At 32.2% G+C, this 22,547-nt stretch overlaps 1 protein-coding gene across 3 annotated transcripts; it reads right to left on the bottom strand.

Annotated features, from left to right (window-relative positions):
- Positions 1 to 465: 465 nt before the first annotated feature.
- On the bottom strand, positions 466 to 20,740 carry LOC107439116 (glucose dehydrogenase [FAD, quinone]). 3 transcript variants are annotated; one of them, XR_015433014.1, is made up of 13 exons: positions 20,606 to 20,740; positions 20,269 to 20,413; positions 18,552 to 18,754; positions 16,970 to 17,159; positions 15,088 to 15,219; positions 13,424 to 13,545; positions 10,079 to 10,246; positions 6,934 to 7,084; positions 6,675 to 6,820; positions 5,494 to 5,671; positions 4,151 to 4,373; positions 1,790 to 1,983; positions 466 to 523 (listed from the first exon to the last, which is right to left on the bottom strand). XR_015433014.1 is itself a non-coding variant. In XM_016051605.4 (12 exons), the coding sequence occupies exons 2-12, from the start codon at positions 20,375 to 20,377 to the stop codon at positions 1,842 to 1,844; spliced, it is 1,764 nt and encodes a 587-aa protein (XP_015907091.1). In that variant the 5' UTR covers positions 20,378 to 20,413; positions 20,606 to 20,740; the 3' UTR covers positions 1,705 to 1,841. The 3 variants fall into 3 exon arrangements, 2 of the variants coding, with proteins under 2 accessions (XP_015907091.1, XP_042910040.1); XM_016051605.4 differs by lacking the exon at positions 466 to 523 and having other exon boundaries at positions 1,705 to 1,983; XM_043054106.3 differs by lacking the exon at positions 466 to 523 and having other exon boundaries at positions 1,705 to 1,983; positions 20,269 to 20,401; positions 20,606 to 20,694.
- Positions 20,741 to 22,547: the final 1,807 nt, after the last annotated feature.

The following is a 22,547-nucleotide window of genomic DNA, read 5'->3' as shown; positions in this document are numbered from 1 at the left end:
ATTTTTTTTTAACCTACGAAATTTTAAATTTAGCTCAATACGTTAAATACCTGATAAAAAATTTGCTTAATATTTTTTTGTATAGTTTGTCTACGGTAAGAACTTCCCTCGCCACAAAGTCTGAGGCCGTCTGTTGCTATGGAAATGAGAATAGTGCATTTCAGACAGGGTAGCTTTTCTTCACTCCTGGGCTAACACAACTCACCAAAGAAAAAGACTCCCTTTCTTTCACTGACCCGAGCCAAAACCTGTCCTAAACAATTACCTCACACCCCTACTTGAAATAGTTACCGCCACGGGTCCAGACAAATGGCTAGAGGAGTTCTTACTTGAGACAAACCATAGAGGCATGTAACAATATGAAATCTGCCAATCTAATACAATATAAAATCTACATTAAATATCTGGCTTCTCAATAAATTTCGAATGTGGATGTTTCTTCAAATTCAGTTTAAATAATCCCTCTTATTAACGGTCATAATAGCACTCGTAAAATTGAAGACACAAGCAGAGACATCTGACTCAGGGCTAAAGAGAGTAGAAGGGCTGGTTCACTCCTTTGAAGTATCTCTCGCCGCGCCGATCCTCCGACGTCACTTTGGCGCAAAGCTCGCACTTTTACTTCAAGAACGGAGCGTTTGGCCTTACTAGCGCTAACTAATATTGGATCATTTCTTTTTGCGAGATATTCTAAGACATTTGTTATTTTCTATAATTACTTTCCTCAGTTTTTGCAGTGAATTTACAAAAATTTAAAACTATTATCGAAGTGCCAGTTTGCGCGATTGCAACTTGCAAAAATTCTGATACAAAAACAAAAGGAAAATGTATAATTTTTCGCGTGTTCCCTAAAGTAAATGAACAACTATGTAAAGAACGGATTCCGAAATGACACAGTTAATATAAAACAGCAATACGTTTATTCTGTCGTAAAGAACTTTTATAAAAATTCATTATCTAAATAGAAACCGCCTCGTTACTTCATAAAGAAAGGCAGGTGAAAAGAATTAAAAAATGGATAAAGTCAAGGAAAATTAAAATGTAAGTAAAAAGTATAAATAAAATATATACGTATATAGTTGAAATTCTCCTAATTTCATAACATAGTTTTTAATGTAGTTATTCTAAATATTTATGATTTTTTTAAAAAATTATATTCTCTTCAATTTAAATATCTATAAATTATATCATCGTAAATTTAAATGTCTATAAACAATTGTAAAATTTCTAATGTCATTATGAACCTAAATTATTATTTTGTTTCAGTAATTAGCGTTTAAGGTTGATGTTTCCTAATGATTAAGTATGAATAAATTGCTATTAACGACATATTTTAAAATCAGGGATTCTAAATTTAACTTAACTTAACTTATCGTTATAAAAGAATATGTAGATAAAAAAAGTGTCGATATATGCCTTCATTTTTCTTAATAGTTAAAGTTAAAACTGAACTTTTTAAAATAAAGTATTTATCGTGTCATTTTCACCAACCAGCAAAACATTTTTATAAGTTTAAAATGGTATTTTTTTTAATATAATAACCAAGAAAGTTTTTTTTGAACTATGTTTATGAACGGAAATAATGTGTTAATTACGTAAAGTTTGAAGGCTACTAACCAGAAAAAGTCTAACTTATTTTTACAAAGAGAAAGATGCAAAGTTATCATATCTTTGCTTGCGATCTCCGAGATCTGTGGACACAGTGACGTCATGAGGAGGGAAATCGTAGCTTCAGCTCTAAGAGCGGAGTGAACTAGCCCTTGTATTCTCTTTAGCCCTGCATCTGACTAACGAAATGTGCTAATCGAGATCACATGATACAGTTTTTTAAATCTTCCTTTTCATGCACTGCATTTTATAGTTTTCCTTATCATATCCGATGCTTTCTCTGCAATCATTATCGTGGGAATATTCGTGTTACCCCAGGGTATCGTAGGCATTACTGAAGCATCAACAACTCTCAGCCCTTTTACAGTTTTCACTCTGAAAAATAAAAGTCAACGAATGGGCATGCAGAATGCTAGATAATAAAAGATTTGAACAAATAACAACTATACATTACATATAGTATGACATAAGTTCTTGAAAGAGTTTTATGTACCGTCTTAAATGATGTCACTTTTTTTTTTTTTTTTTTTTTAAATTTTCGACCCCGTTCTCCATAAAAGGTCACACTTCAGCATATGTTAGCAGGTCAAAAACAAAATACATTATAAATTATACTTCAATTTTTTTTTTTTTTTTTTTTTGAACTTTAACCATTTGTTTTAATTATGTAAGCATATTAATAATGATCAGATGTGAACTTTCGTTGAAGAAAAAATATAAAAACAAATTGTTTAGAAATATTTGTTCTATTTTTTTATTTTAACAAATCGTGATGTAACATCCATCTCACAATGGACATCTATTTAAGTTTTTGTGTTATGACGTAGCTATTTAACCGAGCTTAAAGCCAAAAACATAAATATTTAGCCTCATTTTTACTTTGAATATAAACAAAAAACGGCTCTGAAGTATGCGAAGAGGTTTCGAATCGAACATTCTCAGTCCGCAATCGAACCGAATGATCCTCCTTGGCATCGAAGATCTCTTTAATATGAGGCACACATTTGTATTGGAAACGAAACAGTTTTGATACTCCATCCCATTCTTTAGTGTATTTCACGATTGTCCACTTGCCGTGACAGCATTCGTGGACGGCCCCTTATCAGTTTTAAATCATTATTCTATAGTAAAGAAAGATGTTTCTAATTTTATGCAACAGGCTCTATTTTATTAACTGATCCTATTTCAAAAAACAGCTTCTATTTTAAAAAACTGCTCCTATTGAATTCACGAAGGAAAAAAAAAACCTATGGTTATAAGCAAAGGTTCTTTTCGTTTTAGTTGCTCATCAGTACTTAAAACTAAAACTCACCAATACTTAAAACTAACAATATTAGCAATCGAAATGGGCTACAGATGGCGTAGAGCAGAACTCTCTAGCTATGGCAACACTTCACATGCTTTCCCCATTAGCGTGTAGAGAGACATAGAGGAAGGGAGCACGTTGGTTTCTCTCTTGATTTTCATATAGATTAAAATCTTTTAAGTTGGAAAACTATATGGAACTGAAAACTACATTAAACATAGTTCAAAAGAAAAGTATCCCCGAAATTTTAAAAATATTTTTTTAAATAAAAAGAAAAAATATTAAGAAAAGGGAAAATATCGTAGAACATTCCTATACAACTAAAAAGAGGAGGAAAGGGAGAAGGGCCAAAGGCATGAAACTGGTCTCTCCCCAGATGGCGTATTCGAGCGTTGTGATTGCCAATACCAAAATGGAAAAGAGCAAAGCAGGCATGCAAACAGAACAGAAAATCACGCGAGAAATGTTATCCGCATAGTTGCTAAGAGAGTTGCAAGTTGTACCTATACACTAGGATAATAAATATATATGTATAAATAAAAAAATCAATCTACGCCATTTTAGTTGCACTTTTCCGGAAGAGCCATTTCGCAAATTTAGGATGATAGTTCTCCAAGACTTAGTAGAAGTACGGTCGATAAGTTCTTCATGAGCACAGGTCTTAAAGGTCCTCTTAATAAGCTGCTTGATAGAACAGAAGGGCATAATGTGCGCAGAAGTTTGAATAATTAAGGCCCCCTTTTTTGCGAAGTAGTCTGCATTTTCATTACCCGTGACCCCGCAATGGGCAGAAACCCTCTGGAAAATAATGGTTTTCTTAAGGGATGCTAGGTATTCAAGTTGGAGGCAGCAATCCAAAATGTCTCGAGTTAAGGGATTATTTAAGGATGCAATGGCAAGCAAAGCAGCTCTTGAGTCACAAAGGACAACAGCTTTTTTAAAAAGATCGATATGACACTGTAACTGGACTAGAGCTATTCGGATTGCAGATATCTCTCCTATATATATATATATATATATATATATATATATATATATATATATATATATATATATATATATATATATATATATATATATATATATATATATATATATATATATATATACATACATATAAAAATACACGTAAATCCTAATAAATAAAACTATTTTTAAAAAAATTATAAGGCGTAGAAAATAGATTAAACTTTTAAACAATATAGAGTTTAGAGGTTGTTTAAAAAAAATTTTTACCTCAGTTTATAATCAAGAACTGTAGACTCGTCATTTGGGTCCCCCATTTTTGCTGTTCCAACGTGATGACTCGATGCAATAGGAAATGCTCTGGCAGCGCAGTCATAATACTTATCCGTGTCATGTGAATATTTCTGACACGATGGGTAATTGGGATTCACCAATTTTGGTTGAAGTTTTGCAAAGGCGGCATTTTTCGTTATTTTCATACAAGTACGGAAACCTAAAGGAAACATCATTATTCATATGTATAATAATAATGTATATAACAATATTCTAATTATTTACTGTGCATAAGCTTCAAGAACATAGAACCCATAAAATAAGTTATATATATATACTCTTTCTTTTAAAAATATGTTCTTTAAACACTTTTAGATTAACTGATTTTTTGTTATACGTTTCTCTTATAATAATCAATTCTCACATTACTGAGACATTGCATGAAGGATAAATTTGCAAAGTATGAAATATGAGTGCTTCATACTTTTAATTAATATGATTAGTATTAATTAAAAGTAATTTCTTGATGCAACAAGTAAGCTCAGATTTTATTTTGTTTCCATATATTAGAAAGCCATAAATTTTTAGCATTATTAACAAGAACTGCTTTCGTCTGCATAATAACCTGGCAAACATGAAAGGACCATTGCTTATATTTCCTACATTGTATTCACATCTTAATCGCATATTATCAATAATCTACGAATAAGTCGGTTAAAGGAGAATTTTTCTTTCGTAAATTTAGATTTATTGAATAAAAATTTTATATTTCTCTAAGTCGACTGAATAATAATTTTTGAAAACAAAGTGGAGAAAAAAAACATTGCCCTGCTCCTATCACAGCGATTTTAAATTTTCATATTTTGCCTAAAAACGTCAGGCTGTATACCTACCCTTTGCAATGAGAATTATACAATGCTTATATATTGTTGACAATCCTGGTATCAACTACATCAGAGGTAAAATGCATAAGCTCTTCATATTGAGAATATAAGGACTTCATATTTCACGCTTCGCCTCACATTCATATTTTATACTTTGCCTAAAAACAATAGGCATTGTATAAATTGCTATCCTTTAGTTTAAACTCAAAAATGTAGGCAAAACCTTGATATTGTACACAATGATCGTAGGCTTTGTCCGAAATACTATAATTTTCTAAACTAACTGTAATATCATGTATAAGTTCCTCAGATTGAAAATATGCTTGATCTGCATTTATTTGTAAACCAAGAAAATTGTTTTTGAAATTTAACTATATAATTTAAAGAGAAATATATTAGCTCAATATGCAATATCGATACCTATTTGACTGTTAAGAAAGTTTTCTTTTTAATTACCTTCAACGACTACTTTAGAATCTTCTGGATTTTCAAAATAGTTGGGATTTATTTCAGGAAGATCAGCTGGATTTGTACTGACTAAACGAACATATCCCCTACTTTTTGGGTCAACAAGTTGAGGCATGCACAGCATAAGAGTTTTATTCAAATAAGGAGCGAATACTGAGAAGAAAGCCTACAAGATATCAAATAAAGAATCGAAATTGTAATACACATGTAAGAATTCAATAAAATAAAATTTCTTTTATTATTAGATATTATAATACAATTTAATTTTTTATACCGTATGCAATAAGTACAATGTAGTACAAAAGCAAACATCTTAAAATTCTATGATTTAAATGGTCCAATTTTCAAATATTCCGTCTCAATCTTAATGGTTCTGAGGTCAAACCTGAAATAAACTAATTAACTAGCGCAGACGATAATTTAAATTAAGAAATCAGGCAGAATAACGTACTTTCTCTGAATAAGCAAACTGAAAACGACCTTTATGTATTAGAGTAAATCAAGTGATATTTTACGTTACTATGACGACTGTTTGTAATATTTTGGGATATTTTCTCGTGTTTCTGTGATTATCTTTTTTAAAATCATATTTTATCTTTAGCATGGATTCATATTTAATACTTCCTTATGGGAAAAGTAAATTATTAAGTAAACATAATATGGAACGGACGCAGATCATAGTAATTATTGTTCTTGCCAAATATAATTCTCAAGTTTTATACCTCAGTAACAATTTTTTCCCGAGCAAAATTCTCACTATTGCTATTTTATTATTGGGTTATGCGAATTTCTGTACCGAATCATTTTTTGGAAAGTTATTATTTTTTTTAAAATTATTTTTATGACGATGTGATTTTTATGACAAGTTTCAGTGATATATTTAGTCTAGGTTTACTAAAATATATCATGAAATAACTCATGATAGAGCGAAAGAATAAATAAATAAATAAATAACTGAGCGAGTGTATGAAACACGAAAGAAGTGAGAATAAGCATAAGCAGTTTATAATCACTGAATAAGCAAATTTGTGATTGATTTTATAAGGAAAAAAAATTATTCACTTATACTTAGTGTTAATACATGATGACCATGTTTTTTTTTTTTAAATTTGTGAATGACCCCTCATTTTGTATGTACTTATATTTGTATGCATGAAATGTTAAAATACCTCTTGTGTGGCACCCCGTTGAAGTGCAAATATACCTGGCACATTTCCGAAGTATATCTCTTGGTTAACATAATCATTGGCTTCCGCGTTTTTATTGGAGTGAAGAAAAGCAAGGAGTTCTAATGCATGAAAAGAGCTCCATATACCTGTAATTAACAAACGAAAAAAAGAAGCAAAATGTGTGTTTTAAATCAGTCTAATCAATATATTTTTTCAGTATTCATATGCACGTAGTTTATTTTCTGAAATGTTTTGTTACCTGTTCTGTAAATGACATATTGTTCTATGCTATCTTTATTTATAATCTGAGACAACAAAGTTGGAATTTCATTGTTTAACTCAAAGAGCATAAATCCTCCTATATGGTCTTGCAGATTATGACCTACTGGAAGATTCGATATAAGGGGAATCTAGGGTAGAAAACAGATATCAGTTATAAAAAGAGTAGCTGAAAAGTATGGATGCTCTGAGTTTTCTTAAGCTTTTACATGAAGAATTAAAATAACTCGGTATAAATAGTTCTCGTTTTTCTTCCTAAGATAGTTTCGTCACGTCGACAGTGCAGGAAATGCCAAACAAAATGTCCACATGGTGTCTGTTTTTACTAATCGATCTACAGGACGGATCAAGACAAATTCAGGCCCAAGGCCCACCAAATTTTCCAGGCTCCTTACAAAATATTTTGAAATTAAATTACTGAAGAGTAGTCCTAACAATGAAAAGGAATCTAGTGAACTGCATGATTCAAGAGAAACATTCAAAGAAAGCAGACAATTGAAGATTATTTTTCTAAGATAAAGTTTACGTATCTATAAATTAAAGCAAAATATAAAACAACAAAGCAATGTTATGCCAAAATATAAATAGTTTGGTGACCGCAAACAATTGAAATCAGTGATTTTTGCTAAAAGTCACTGATTAGCTGAATTATTTTTTTTTATTTAATACTTAAACCAACACAAAGCTAGCTCATTAGACTTTTTACTAATTTTTGAGGCCCCTCAGAAACTGTGAGACCTAGGCCCATGCCTATTGGGCCTAGGCGATAATCAGGCCCTGTCGATCTACAACTTTTTAATTAACTTTTTTTCCCATTTCTCGTAATGTCTTAGAATCAGAGAATCCACCTTGTGAAACTAGGTGGATTCTTTCACTAGGTGGTACAGTTAACTGTTTCACCTTGTAGTGTAGCCATTTTAATACACATAGATACCATTTTAAATATAAATTTTACATTATATTTTAAATATATTGTGTAAATATAATGTTGCAGCTGTTCAAATGGTTAGAAGCTTCAGACGCCTTTTGTAATAACTGATATAAAATACTTTTTAAAAAAAATTGACTTCCATGTTTAATCGAATATTAAATTAGTTTAACACTATTTACAATAATAATAATTAAAATAAAGCATTTAAAGTGGAAATTTATTTTACATTTAAAAAAAAAATCTTTTTTTTTTAAGTTAATAGAACAGAATCTGTTTGCTCCTTTTTCTCTTAAAGTTAGATTTTTTTTTATTTAACTTTCATTCAACATTTTGAATACAGGGTCTTTATAATTAAAGTTCCACTTTGAAATGGCTGTAAAAATAAAACTACCCGACCAAATGTCATCAAACTTGGAAATGTCTATAAGAGGTTATGGGATTTTAGTTCCCGCAAAAAAAAAAAAAAAAAAGTTCAAATCTTTACCACCAGTGGTGAATGGCGCTGTATGCAATAAGGTTAAACGAAATAACTGAAGAAACATCAGTTGCAAACACTTTTATTGTTGCTACAAAGCATGCTCAATGTGGCATCCGCCATTTTCTGAAAGCAAATTAAATCGCAATATTGCATTCTCAACAGCACTTCTTAGCATATCTGGAGAAATGTTACGGACATGTCTTTGTATCACATTCTTCAATTCCACTAAATTGGTTATGTTATCACCATAAACAATGGCTTTGAGATAACCCCACAACCAGAAGTCACAGGGGTTGAGGTCTGGTGATCGGGGTGGCCAAGAAATAGGGAAGTTTCGGGCTACAATACGATCATTCGTGAAATGTTGCTGCAGTAACTGTTTGACACACCTACCAATGTGAGGTGAAGCCCCGTACTGCATAAAGATCGTGGTGGCTAAAATGCCCCGTTGCTGAAGTTCAGGTATCACGAAACATCTGAGCATCGATTCTAAGCGAGCAGCAGTCACGGTGCATGTCACGGGTCCAGCTGCCGATGGCTCTTCAAAGAAAAAAGGTCCAATTATGAAATTTGCTGTCATACCGCACCAAACGGTGACTTTAGGCGAATGTAATGGAACTTCGTGGATAACATGAGGGATTTCTTTGGCTCAAATCCTGCAGTTATGGGTGTTGACATCCCCATTTAAGTAAAAATGTGCCTCATCTGTCCACATAATGTTCCATGGCCAATTGATGTTCACCTCCATCCGTGCCAGAAAACTCAAAGCAAATTTTTCTCTTAAAGCCGGATCTCTAGGTTGAAGTTGTTGAACAAGTTTGATTTTGTAAGGGTAGTACTGCAACACTTTCCGAACGATTTTGTACACCGTACTCAATGGTAAGTCGAGTCGACGTGCAACAGCACTTACGCTGCACGTCCCCTGTCGGGTATCCATTGCTGCTTCCTCTACTGCTAATGCAACAGCCTCCTTGGTTTCCACAGACACAGATTTTTGTCCACGCCCAGGTGCAACAGATAACAAACCTGTGGCTTGAAATTTTGCCATCATTTTTCGTAAACCTTGCGGTGTCATTGGACCTCGGCGTTTTCCTCTTATAGTACGGAAATTTTGTAAAGCCCTCCGTTCATTGCTGTCGCATTCATAGTAACATTTCACGAGCAGAGCACGGTCTTGCATGGTAACAGACATTGTCGACTCAGAACACTGACAGCTCAGACAAGGCGCCTCACTTTTATAACTGCAAAGTCACATGACGTGTAAGACAAATTTGCATATTTCACATTTGTTTAGCACTATTGCATATAGCGCCATACTCCGCTGGTGGTGAATTTTTGAACTTCTTTTTTTTTTTTTTTTTTTTTTTTTTTTGCGGGAACTAAAATCCCACGACCTCTTATAGACATATACCAAGTTTGATGACATTTCGTCGGGTAGTTTTATTTTTATAGTCATTTCAAAGTGGAACTTTAATTATAAAGACCCTGTATATTAAAGAATATGGCTAAATTAACAAAAAAACGTACTCTTAATTCAAACTAATTTTTAGTGAAATCATTTGGATTTAAAGTAAACTCAAATTATACACGTAAATGTAATCGCTAATCAAATTAAAATGTAAGAAAATCAATAGCATTTGAAATAAATTAAAAAATTAATTAAAGATGATAAAGATTTTTCACGATGAGCAATAATTTTTCTAGGGAAATACTTGCATTAAATCTATCCAGTTCAGTCTTGGGACCTATTCCAGATAACATGAGTAATTTCGGTGTATTATATGCTCCAGCTGATACTATGATTTCTTTTCTTGCTTTGACATAGTGCTTAGATCCCTTGTATTGAAAGTAGACCCCAACAGCTTGCTTGTTTTGGATATCAATCTGTTGAAAGTTAGTTGGTTAGTTATAGTTTGTCTACGGTAAGAACTCTCCTATCCACAAAGTCTGAGGCCGTCTGCTGCTATGGAAACAAGGATAGCTCATTTCAGAGAGGGTATCTTCTCTTCACTCTAAGGTTTACACAATAGATCGAAGATAAAGTTTATCATTCTCACGCTGACCCGAGACAAAACCTGTCCTAAACAATGACGCCACACCCCTACTTAAAATAGCTATACCTCGTCACCATAGTCACCGCCACGGGTTCGGACGAATGGCTAGGGGAGTTCTTACTTTAGACAAACTATAGTAGTTAGAAAATAATATGTTGTAATATCACAGAATACATGTAGGGGATAACGGGATGCATGCAGTGCTCAGAAAAATATACATTTGTTGCTGTTGTTGTTGTAAACTACAACTACTTTATTGCAAATGACCGTAGTTAACTACAACTGTGTTCGAAATGTAGGCACTGCTTGACTACATTGATTAGACCACTGAGGATATTTTACGTCAGGATTGCGGTCGGTGTGAACCAGGTGCGGAATTCGTAATCTGAGTCACCTCATTAGAGAGGCGTGTGCTCTTTCCCGTGGCTTAACACAGCTCGCATTTGAAGTTTTATAACCACCGATAAGCAGCCGACCCAATTTTGAGTTTACGACCACCAATGTTCAACTACGTAGTCTTGTAATTTTGAACTAATCCAGAAGACAAGGAAACTCCTGGATTAGTACCCCTAGAAATATTGATTTGTTATGGGAACATGGAGGACTTTGCGACTCGACAAATTTAACGTTCATCAGTCACCATTTACTACACGGGGAGTCTTTGGCTGGCTGGGATCGAACCCACCACCCGTTAGACATGGGCCCAGTGCCCTACCAACCAGGTTATCCCGGTCCCGCATTTGAAGTTGTGGCCATAGTGATAAATAAGCTATAATTATGAGAACAATTCGGTACTAGGTTCTAAGAATTGCTAATACGTAATTCTTAGTAACCCTCGGCCATAGCGCCATTCTCATTGCGTCCACTGACAGACCTGCAAAAATACTCAGTTGTAGTAGTTGTAGTTTATTTACGTCGCACTAGAGCTTCACAGTGGGCAATTGGCGACGGTTTGGGAAACATCCCTGAGGATGATCCGAAGACACGCCATCACAATTTTGATCCTCTTCAGAGGGGATGGCATCCCCGCTTCGTTAGCCCGACGACTTGCACGCGAAGTCGAGCACTTTACGATAGAACAGTTTAACGAGGACCAATACCGCACACCCTCGGTTCCTACTCAGACTAATCCAAGTGGTTAAAATTGATACTCAGAAGGATACTCAGATTCGAAAAATTAGTTACGATTGATTCTTGTTTCTTTACTAAACTAACTTTACATGCGCTTATCAGAAATCGCTAGAAATTATTGTTTTTTTTTCTTTTGTTTTTGTATCGTACTACTTACTGCATTAACTTTAAATGTTTTATATATATATATATATATATATATATATATATATATATATATATATATATATATATATATATATATATATATATATATATATATATATATATATATATATATATATATATAAAAGTAACACACTGCAAACTGCAATACAAACTACGAAAAACAGGTAGCGATACTTAGTAGTTTCGTTACTTTCAACCTCTAAATATATTGAACATAACAGTGAGAAAGAATTTACTGTGATGATTGAAAAAATAATTAAAGTATATAGGGATAAGAACGAAGACTTTTTTGTTACAGTTTTTGATTTCTATAGATTTTCAAAGCTATGTAAGTGCAAGAAAAATATATAAATTTCAGCTTTTATTTAATTTTCTTTCGGTATAGCGTGTTTCGGTGGCGATCGCTACCATTAATAATTCTTGATATAGTACATCAGATGATTTTTGGAATAATTGATTCTTGACATGAATAAATGAAGAAAATAAGTGAATCCACAAATGAAGGAATTCGTGTAGTATTTATGAATCGAGGATATTACTGATATAGCATATTGTTGAATACTGGAAACGATTAACTAGTGAAACACAGTGTTGCAAAATTATATAATCGGTGTGAAAGTGAAAAGGAAGAATCAGTAAATCAGCGAATCACCGTGTTAAAAAATGGAGTCAGTTTGTGAACAAATCGAGGGTAAGTTAACTTACAATTTGTAATACGACAGTTGATAACTATACTTTTTTTTTCATTTTTTTAAAAAAAATTACTACACGTGTTATCTACTATGAAGATAGTTTTGTAAGTTAAATATAAACTGATGACAAAAATATTACTTAAAGTTGCATGCTAAATTTATGAAAAATATCTCATTCCAGATGAATTAAATTGAACTACTGTTTTGGATAAGGTGGTGCAGGTGAATGATTATTAATAATAAAACATACAGGAATTTTATTTGTTGCACATAAAACTAGAACATTTTATTTTATTTTATAACTGTCTTTGAACAGCCTACTCAATTTTATGGGTTTACGACTACTAATGTTCAACTCCGTAGCCTTGCAATTTTGAGCCCAATCCAAAAGAGAAGAGAACTCCTGGATCGAGTATTGGGAGAAATTTGCCTTTTTGGAGGACTTTTTGATGGAGCTAACCAGCATTAAGGAAGACCACGAGAACCTCCCACTGTTAGCCTGACGGCAAGGGGACTTTAACCCATAATCCGTCTACCACTGAGGATAATTCACGTCAGCACTGTGATCGGTGCTAGCCGGATGCGTAATTCGCATCAACCACTCCACACCGAGATCCAACTCCGGTTCACCTCATTGGAAGGCGAACGATCTATCCAATGGGATTTCGCGACTCCAAACTAGAACATTTTATAGCCTTGCCGCAGCTAGAACATTTTATAGCTATGAACCGTAGCCTTGCAATTTTGAACCAATCCAGAAGACAAGGAAACTCCTGGATCAGTACTCCCAGAGGTATTGATTTGTTATGGGAACATATTTCACGTCAGCACTGTTGCGGACTTAGCGACTCGACAGATTTAACGGGCATCAGTCACCATTTACTACACTAGGAGTCTTCGGCCGGCCTGGGATCGAACCCACGAACTCTTGGACATGGGCCCAGTGCCCTGTCAACCATGCTATCCCGGCTAAAACATTTGATAAAACAGAAAGTTAAATATTTTAAAGTTTTTACTTTGGTCACCATTGCTTTAGGTACAATATCCAGATTGGTTCGGTTGTCGCTCGGAACTAGATAAGCTTTTGCAGTACTGCAACGTCGTCCATCTCGTATTGTTCCTTCCGGATCATAAAATCCTGCAATACGCAACGTATGAAACAAAATTGAAAACGCATATCAAACACTACAGATGGTACAATAATCTCAATTTATAACAAATGCATTGGAGCATCAGAAGTTCTCTTCGCAAACTGACATCGAAAGAGATATTCAATCAAACACATGGTATTTAAAAAGAATCTTTTTAAATTTCGCAAGTAATAAAAAGTGGAATTATTAAAATCTGTCGATTCTGCTCAAAGAATTACCTTTATGCGTACATTTATAATATATGAAAAAAATATCTTATGTGTCTATTACTATTGAGACGATCTGATACTATTTGTGTTATTACTAGCAAATAAAATATTAGAGGAAAAACTCACATTTGAAACTTTATTTGTATGAAAATTAAAAAAGAATGATAAAAAATCGTGGTTTTAGGAATAAGCTTTGGAGAAAGTTCTGTTTACCGAAAGGTGGGGGGTGGTTAAGGGTTAAACTCGCTTTCTTTAGGAACTGTTAAAAATTGATGAGGGGGATGGGAAAACTTACATGAGTGTTGTTAGAAGTCTAAGAGGAAAAATTAAAAAAGATAGACAAGAAATCGAAAATGGGATGAACCCTAAAAATTACGACTTTGGGAAAAATATGGTTATTAAGGGGTAGTGGGAAAATTCCTCTCTGAGGGGGAGAATTTTTTTATATACATAAATAGATCATACAAATATTTAAAAAAAATTAAAATTCAAAACTCATCTTCTTTTTTTCTGCGTTGAAATGCACTGATAGAATTTGCATTCTAAAATTATGGTAAAATAACCGACAGCAGTCTGTTCATCCAATTAACCGTAAAATTTATGGGGAAGAACATTTTTTACCTTTACGGTTTTGAAACCATTCACAACTAGTATGGTTATAAAACCATGAATACAAAAGTTTACGTTCTTTTTACCATTTACAACTAGCATGCTTTCAAAACCGTATAAGAGTTACTTTGGAGATAGAATTTTTGTTGGGTAATGGGTTTTGGAGAGTGCAGGATGATGGAAACTCTTCATGTATTAAGGGGAGCGGGAGAACTAAGTGGCTTCATTAGATGATTGTAGTTGGTGCTCTAAAATTCCGGTTGTTTAACCGTATTACGTGAAAACAGCTAATAAACCGTTTTCTCACAGTTAATAGTTTGAATACCATCTTATTAATGGTTATTTGACTATTTTGCTTAAATGTGGTAAAATAACAATGGAATAAATTGCTAATTTTCCATTTTTTCCGAGAAAATTCTAAAACTGTACTGAAATTGACGTCATTATAATGCTGTAATCATTATTCAGGTACTCAAACTTCTTTGAATTGTTTCCCTACCGACGCTTTGCAGGTATAGAATTTCTGGGAAATTTACTCTAGTTTTCAAATATATCATCAGAAATTAAACATTTTAACTACCTTTTAATCACCCATTTGAAAATAAACCTTTTTTTAAGTTTAAACTTAGCTATACCGACTTCAGTTATAGGCATTTTTAAATAGGCTGATATATTTTTCTTTTAGATCTCTGTGTGTAATAGAATTGTTACCATGCTGCCTTCGTCCGTTCGGATCGACAAACTGGTATCCTTCACTCACTACAGCTTCAGTCAGAAATTTTTTCAATTTCGAATTATAACCAGGCTTTGAGACAGTAATAGGTCCTTTAAACCCATGATAATCTACAAAGAAAATGCTATCTATTAGATGGTAATAAGTTGTATGCATGCAATAGAATAAATGCTCGGTTTTTTTAAAATGCAGACATTATTTCCCTTTTAAGAAGAACTGGACGAGAAATTTAATATCAATTTTTGATTTCAACGTGTTTTGAAATAGTAGACAAGTAGACTGGAAAAATACTAACATTTAAATTCAGCTACATATCTTATACGAGGCTATTATTGCCTACATAAAATGATGATATTTTTATGCATACTATGTTTATTTTTTCAACTGATATATACATTTCTGCTTCTTTTTTTATGTCATTAGTTTCCAATTTTCACGTGCTTTGAAATAGTAGGCACCTATATCTAACAAGGATCTTGCAAAATAAGAGTATTTATAGCTATTAATCATGACAATAAGATAGACCATAATTATCTATAAGATATTAATTGTTAAGCACAAATTAGACTAAACTTTTTTTTTTTTTTACAAATAAGACATCGTATTCTTTTTAAAAAAAACTAATGCGGTGATTTGATAGAGTCAATGAGTTCACCATATTTTAAAATTAGCATACAATAATAGTTTTGAAAAAATATTAGGATTTAATGCGCATTAGTTGTTTGTGCAGCAAAAGTGTTAGGTATAAATTTTATTCATCTTTGAATAAAATTGTTTTATTAAAAAAGAATAACTTATAAAAAAACCCGCAATATTTCTACAGTTTTAAAACTTCTATATCGATGTGTCTTGAAACTTTTATAGAAATTTCTTCACATCAAATTAAACTAGTCTTTTAATTAATTTTTTAGAACTTGATCCGAGTCATCGTTTGGAATTTTGATGATCCTATATTTATATGCTTGACTCTTTCAGAAAGCTTTGATAATGAAATCATAAAGAAAAGTTTTTTTTTCTTAATTTTATTGATTAAACTAAGCAAAATATGTAATTTTATTGATGCAAATTAAGCAAAAAAATCTAAACAAATGAGAAAAAAACGCTATACTTTGAAAAAATTTTGATCTAATAATTGGATTTTCACGTAAGTAGTTTTTATTGGTTCGATGAGCATACCTTCAATATGCTAATTAATTCATTCGTATGATAATTTGAGTTTTACGAATTCAGACACAAATGCAAATTTTACCTGAATTGACACACTATTTCTCCGATGGATTTGAAGTTTTGGACTTCAAAATACGAGGGTTACTAAAAATCTGGAAAATATGGTAGCGCTAGATCAACTAGAAAAGTAGTCCAACAATTGAGCACCATAATGCTAATTTTCCTTTTTGCGCTTTTTATACGAATTAAAATGATTTTACCCAAAAGTATAGGGTTTGTATTTACCCAAAAGTATAAGGTTTGTGTTTACCCCAAGATGCCAAAAAATATTTTTTTAAATTAATTACACAGTTATCGGTAAATTTTTGAAAACTGATATCTACAAATGTTTACATTTTATTTAACTTTGATAAAAAAAATGAAAGAATTCCATTTTGAACTTTTTAAAAAAACGAAAGGATTCAAAATTTGACCGAAGTAGAATAATTCTTGAGAAATGGAAATTTAAAAATACAACTTCCTTTCTTTTATTTCGAAGAAAAAGAAAAAGTTTTATTTCTAGCCAGCCGTTTAACCTATTTCAAGTAAATATTGCCTCGAACCATTTTACATTAAAACCCATCTCACTTAGGGAAAAATCCGATCATTAGATCCAAAATTATTGTTCCATATTATGCAGTGCATGTCACTTACAAGCATCCGCCGAGTGCCTGTTTCTATAGTCCTCCAGTTTTTTGAAATATGGTAAGACTTCATCATAGCTCCAGCCCTTTGCACCCATAGCTGCCCATTCATCATAGTTATGGCGATTTCCTCGAATACTCAACATATCATTTATAACGCTTGTTCCACCTATTGCTTTACCACTTGGAATCATAATTTGCTATAATGTACAAATTTTTAAACTTTATTTAATTTTTCAAAATAAATTTTAAAAAAAATGTCTCAATTAGTTGAAGTATGAAAGTACGTATCTCAGCATAAATTAAAGTCGCTCGAATAATAATTTTTAATCTAGAATTTGCTGCTTGGTGTTCTAATAGAAAAAACATATTTAAGAAAAGTAAAAGGAGATACAAATATATGATTTACTCCATTTATGCTCAGTGAAACAAATTTACTATGACCAAGATTCAAAATTAGTTACAAAGTTCGTCATCAGATAGCGCTTCAGCTAAGAACAACTATAAAACAATGCTGGAAATCGGTGTAGCCAGCGATATACTAATAACATTGCAAAACAAAAAAAGCAAAAAACAAAATGTTGCTTTCTAACCCCTTAAAATATGGATGGGTGGTCTAATGTAAACAATAACAAGCGTCCTTAAACCGGAAGAAATTTAGAAAATTTCCGGTGTATCCCTCCGCTTATGTTATGACTACGAGGCGATGTGTGAACAAGCCTAATATTCTATGCAGTTTTGTTATTGTAATTTGGGTTCAAATCTAAACATAATTGTACCATTCCTAAGAGCTTTCAGAAATGTATTGATTCTCAGAGGTCGTAAGGCCAAAAAAATTTTGGAAAGTTAATATCTCATTGTGAATAATTCTTAAGATTTGCCATGTTTTGTATTTTATCCCTTATTTGGCTACATTTGAATAAAATGTCGTCAGAAATATCTTTTAAAATATCTTTTTAAGTTAGCCTAATTAAGTTAGCCACTAGCGCCACCACACCCTCAGCTTTACACGATCACCCAGCCATACTTATATTTCACCTTTAAAGAAATAACCTTGAACGACCTTGAGTTATTAAAGAAACTGTAATTTGTTCATTAGCTTTTTCGTCGTCCGTCATAAGTGGCATTTGATCATTGTTGATATTCGTCATAAATTAGCAACGTACATCGACTATCCACAAACAAAGTGATCAAAAACAGTCAATAGTTGCTGCCAACGCAGCCAATTAAATACGACTCGAATTATAGTAAAAGACAAGTGAATTATGTATATAGATTATTTTATGCTACTTTGGCATATTTTAACTAATCCCGGAGCAAGGATTAAAACCAAACGTAGCTTGTTACAGAATTTTAACGCGGAGTAAGAAATCGTAATTTGAAGGAAACTTTGCCAAGTGTGGTAATTGATTCCATAAGCATTCCTTTTCGCAACCCTAACCTGGACAATTTTGAATCTGTCGTAACTGTCTTTAGACTCAAGAACTCTACATTTAATAAATGAAGTTAAGAAAACATAAACTATGCAGATAAAATCATTTTTAAAGAAAAAGTGCGTACTTAAATTCTACTTTACTAAGACGATTACTTACTCTGTTTGTAAGGGCCGATGCACAATGCCTTTGAGGGACTGATTTGAATTTCCAGTCCAGATTTGAGCCTACCCACTCAGATGACAAAATAGGTATTTCTGTCAATATGGTAGGTGTATTGCCAACTTCCAGGAGCAATACTGTGACACATTTCTCTTCGCTCAAACGACTTGCTACGACAGATCCAGCAGAACCAGCACCCACTTTGGCGAAAATAAATGCTTCATGACTTTCAAAAATAGTATTTTTATATGATTGCTTAGTTTTCATACAACAGCATAACATTGCACAGAATACAAAAAACTAATCAAAGTGAAAATAGACAGCATGGAAATGGAAGGGATATTTCGGTTCTGTAAACAAGAACTTTATTTACTGTCAAAATACATGTAAATGCAAAGACACTTTCTGTGTTTTGAGACCGAGGAAGGTTCTTGCTTAGAGGACTACAAACGACCCATTTTCTTAAGTTTATAATCCCATTCGAACAATCTTTTGTCACTTATGTCACATTTAGCTCATTATTTAGTCCTTGGTGAACACGTATTCTTTGACCAAGATTTAGTCATAAGTAATGGATGAATTTGTGATATTTATAATCTTTGTGAATCCATCAATTTATGTTAAAACGACTATATTTATAGATTTTATTGAAAGGCTGATAATTTAGTCAGCTATATACAATCGATTTAATTATCAGAAAATAAAAATACAAAAGAACAAATGATATTAATATTAAATTTCGCTAATTATTAAGTCACGAGGAAAGTCGAGATTTGCGATAGTTATGTTTTTTTTAAACCATCAATTTATGCTTAAATTGCTCTTATTTTAAATGTTGTTGAAAAGTTAAAAATTAAATCAGCTATACTCAATTGGAGGAATTAACAGAAAATGAAGAACATTAAAATTCTTATAATACTAATATTACACATTATTTAGTCATGAATACTGTATGAATTGGTGATCATTATATTTGTTTAGAATTCATCAATTTATGTTTAAATAGCTATCTTTTCAAATTTTGTTGAAAAGATGAAAATTAAGCCAGCTATATATAATTGAATGAATTAGGAGAAAATGAAAAAGACTAAAAATGTTATGATACTAATATTACATTTTACATATTATCTATTCATGAGTATTGTACTGAACTAAAACTTCTCTCAGGCTTGCAACGGCCTATGAAAGGCCTACTGTGTGCCTATCTGTGTTTTCTTGACCTTTGGGCTCTGGGAAGCTGAGATGATGTTGCTGTTGTGCAGACAGCAGAATGCGAAACCCTCAGTGTTATGTTCCCAAGCTTGCTTTCTACCCATTTTATTGACCCACTGAAGGGATGAAAATCTAAGTCAACCAAACCCAATGCGAGGATAAAACCTCGGACCTGTGGCAGGAGCACGCGAAGCGCCACTTCTAAACCACCTATCATACTGCAATACACACTAAAATTAATTATTTCCATTCATCTCTAGTATTAATGTTCTGATTTAGAACTGTTAGTATGTTTAATACTAATATCTGTCTGTATTTAATTTTTACATTTGTACTTCTTATATTATTTTCCAGTTTATAATATTTAAAAAAGTTTTCTTTCTATTACTATATTCTTATGAAGAAGTAAAAGTAAATATGAACGATGTTAATCAAAAACTAGGTTTCTCATCTAATAGTGAATATTAATTTGTCATTAAAAAAATTAATTGTTGTTACTTACCTATTATGTAGTCATATTCATTTCGGAAGTGATTCGTAGTCTTCGGAGTATATCTATGCAGGGGTAAAGTATGAAAAAGCGTATAAATCAGATATGGCAGAGACGTCATTTTGGTGATATTTCTCGAAGCAAACTAGAAAAAATGCTGATCAAAACATACAATTTGTTAAATGATAAGCTTTAATAAAGTAAAAATATTTAGATTTTTATATTACTTATACAAATGTTAACAAGAATAGAACAGAATAGGAATAAATAGAAAGTAGCACGAAAGAATTCCGAATTAGTAGTAGTTAAATATAAAATATAAACTCACAGAAATAAAAGAAATACTTACCCAATAAATGCAAAGACAGCTAACTTGTTCCGTATCTTGTTGAACTCTAATGTTGTGTTGCAATTAATTTTTCAATTACACTTGTTTCTCCACTTATATAAACAGCTGCACTTAAGAAATGCCTATTATGTTATCTATTAAAATGTGAAAATAAAGCTATTGTATAATTTTCAGTTACATTAGTTCGCGAGACAACAAACTTAAAAACTAAAAAATTTACGATTAATGTACGTACAATTGAAATTTTATCGAAAAATCTCAGGAGAAGCAGATATTTAATATTTGTTTTATTTAAAAGAGAAGCATTACACTGTTAGAACTTTCCTTCTAAATTTACGGTAAAATAACCGGTAGCAGTCTTGTCCATTCAATTAACCGTAAAGTGTAAGGTTAGGAAGATTTCCTTACCTTTATGGGTTTGAAACCTTCTACAACTGGTATGGTTGAAAAACTGCGAATTCTTATAACCATTTGCTACTAGCATGGTTTCAAAATCAAAAAAATTAAATTTAACTGAACATTACTTTTCATTAGGTAATGGATATTGGAGTTAGGTTATGGGTGAGTTTTGTTTTGGTAGGTGAATCGAGTAATGTGGCTCAATTAGTTTATACTAGTTGATTAGACTAGAGTATTGGAAATACTAGATACTTTTTTAGTCCTAAACAGCTTTGTTATGCTGCCATGTATGCGTGAATTTGTATACCAATTGTCAAGGACCACCAATTAAAGAGTGCTGGTTATTACAACTCCTCATGCGTTGAAGGAATGGAGGAAATATTGTGGTACGCCCAGATCATGGCCAACTAGAAGGCCAGATTCAACCCAGCTGCTAAGAACTAAGTGGTTTATAGTGGCTTCATAAGGTGTTTACCACACACTTATTACTATGAAATTATTAGGCATCCGGCGTTGTGTTAGGTTTGCAATGATGGAAAATGAAAATATGAATTCGTGATTCTTATCACGTGCCTTAGCTACCAGTTTTCGAAGGACATGCGCTCTACTCTCATTAGCTGTGGGCCTAGTTGGCGTAAATAAAATTCTTGTTGTTCAACCGTATTAGGAAATAACACTCAATGGATGATTTTTCTCATACTTAGCAGGTTATTTGTCTGTTTCGGTCGAATATGGTAGAGTTGAATAAATTGTTATTTAAACCATTTTTTCCTAAGTGAGAATGTTCCATGTGAGAATTTAAAATGTTATGATAGCGTTAATTCTAACATTGCACTAGAAAATTCAATCACTTTTCTACTGAGAAAAATTGAAATTTTTATTTTTAATTGGGTTTGGATATTAGGGCTGTGTGTTTGGAGTCAAAATAATAAATAAAATTAAATAAAAATAAATAAAATTAAACAAAAGTACATAAAATTAAATTAAATAAATTAAAATAAATATAATAAATAAATAGTCAATAAGTGAAATTAACATACGATGAACAACCTTTCAACCACTCAATTGCCTTAACTTTTATGACCATATTTTGCAGTTGAAGTTAAACCGCCGGGGAAAAAAAGTACGATGAGTGCGTTTTTGAGTCTGATTTCGTAATTTAAAATATCGTCTGCGCAAATTAACAAACATATTTTAGTTTCGGTATTCGAAACATTTAATTGAGCACTAGTGCATAAAAGTAAGATAGTTGTTATTTTTTGTCGTGTTATACGATAAATAAGAAAGTGAATATCCTGTCCAATTTTTTATATAATGATCGGATTTTCATGTTCAGGAACTCGTAATTCTAATTAGTAATTTTATCTTAATCCGAATAGTTCGAAGGAATAACCAAAAATATGCTAATGATATACCTGCGAGTGACGTAGTGAGGGTATCTCGATCCTGATTGGTTGTTGAAACATGTTATTTGTTTATGACAGCAACTGTTCTTTCTATTTTACTTCGAGTAAGTCAAGCCCAGCAAGCATCAATTTTCTTA

The sequence above is a fragment of the Parasteatoda tepidariorum genome, chromosome 1 (genome assembly GCF_982258835.1).
Source record: "Parasteatoda tepidariorum strain Cologne lab strain chromosome 1, Ptep-v5.0, whole genome shotgun sequence".
Lineage (NCBI taxonomy): Eukaryota > Metazoa > Arthropoda > Arachnida > Araneae > Theridiidae > Parasteatoda > Parasteatoda tepidariorum.
Note: the sequence above shows the minus strand (reverse complement) of the source record. Positions and strands in the feature narration are given on the sequence as shown.

What these genes read in the sequence shown, in the direction of transcription:
- LOC107439116 (XM_016051605.4), bottom strand. Translation starts at nt 20,377, where the DNA reads ATGACGTCTCTGCCATATCTGATTTATACGCTTTTTCATACTTTACCC. An exon ending in TGAATATGACTACATAATAG is followed by an intron (nt 18,755 to 20,268) that starts GTAAGTAACAAC and finishes TTTTCGCCAAAG; the next exon opens with TGGGTGCTGGTTCTGCTGGA. An exon ending in GTTCTTGATTATAAACTGAG is followed by an intron (nt 1,984 to 4,150) that starts GTAAAAATTTTT and finishes TTTATTTTTCAG; the next exon opens with AGTGAAAACTGTAAAAGGGC.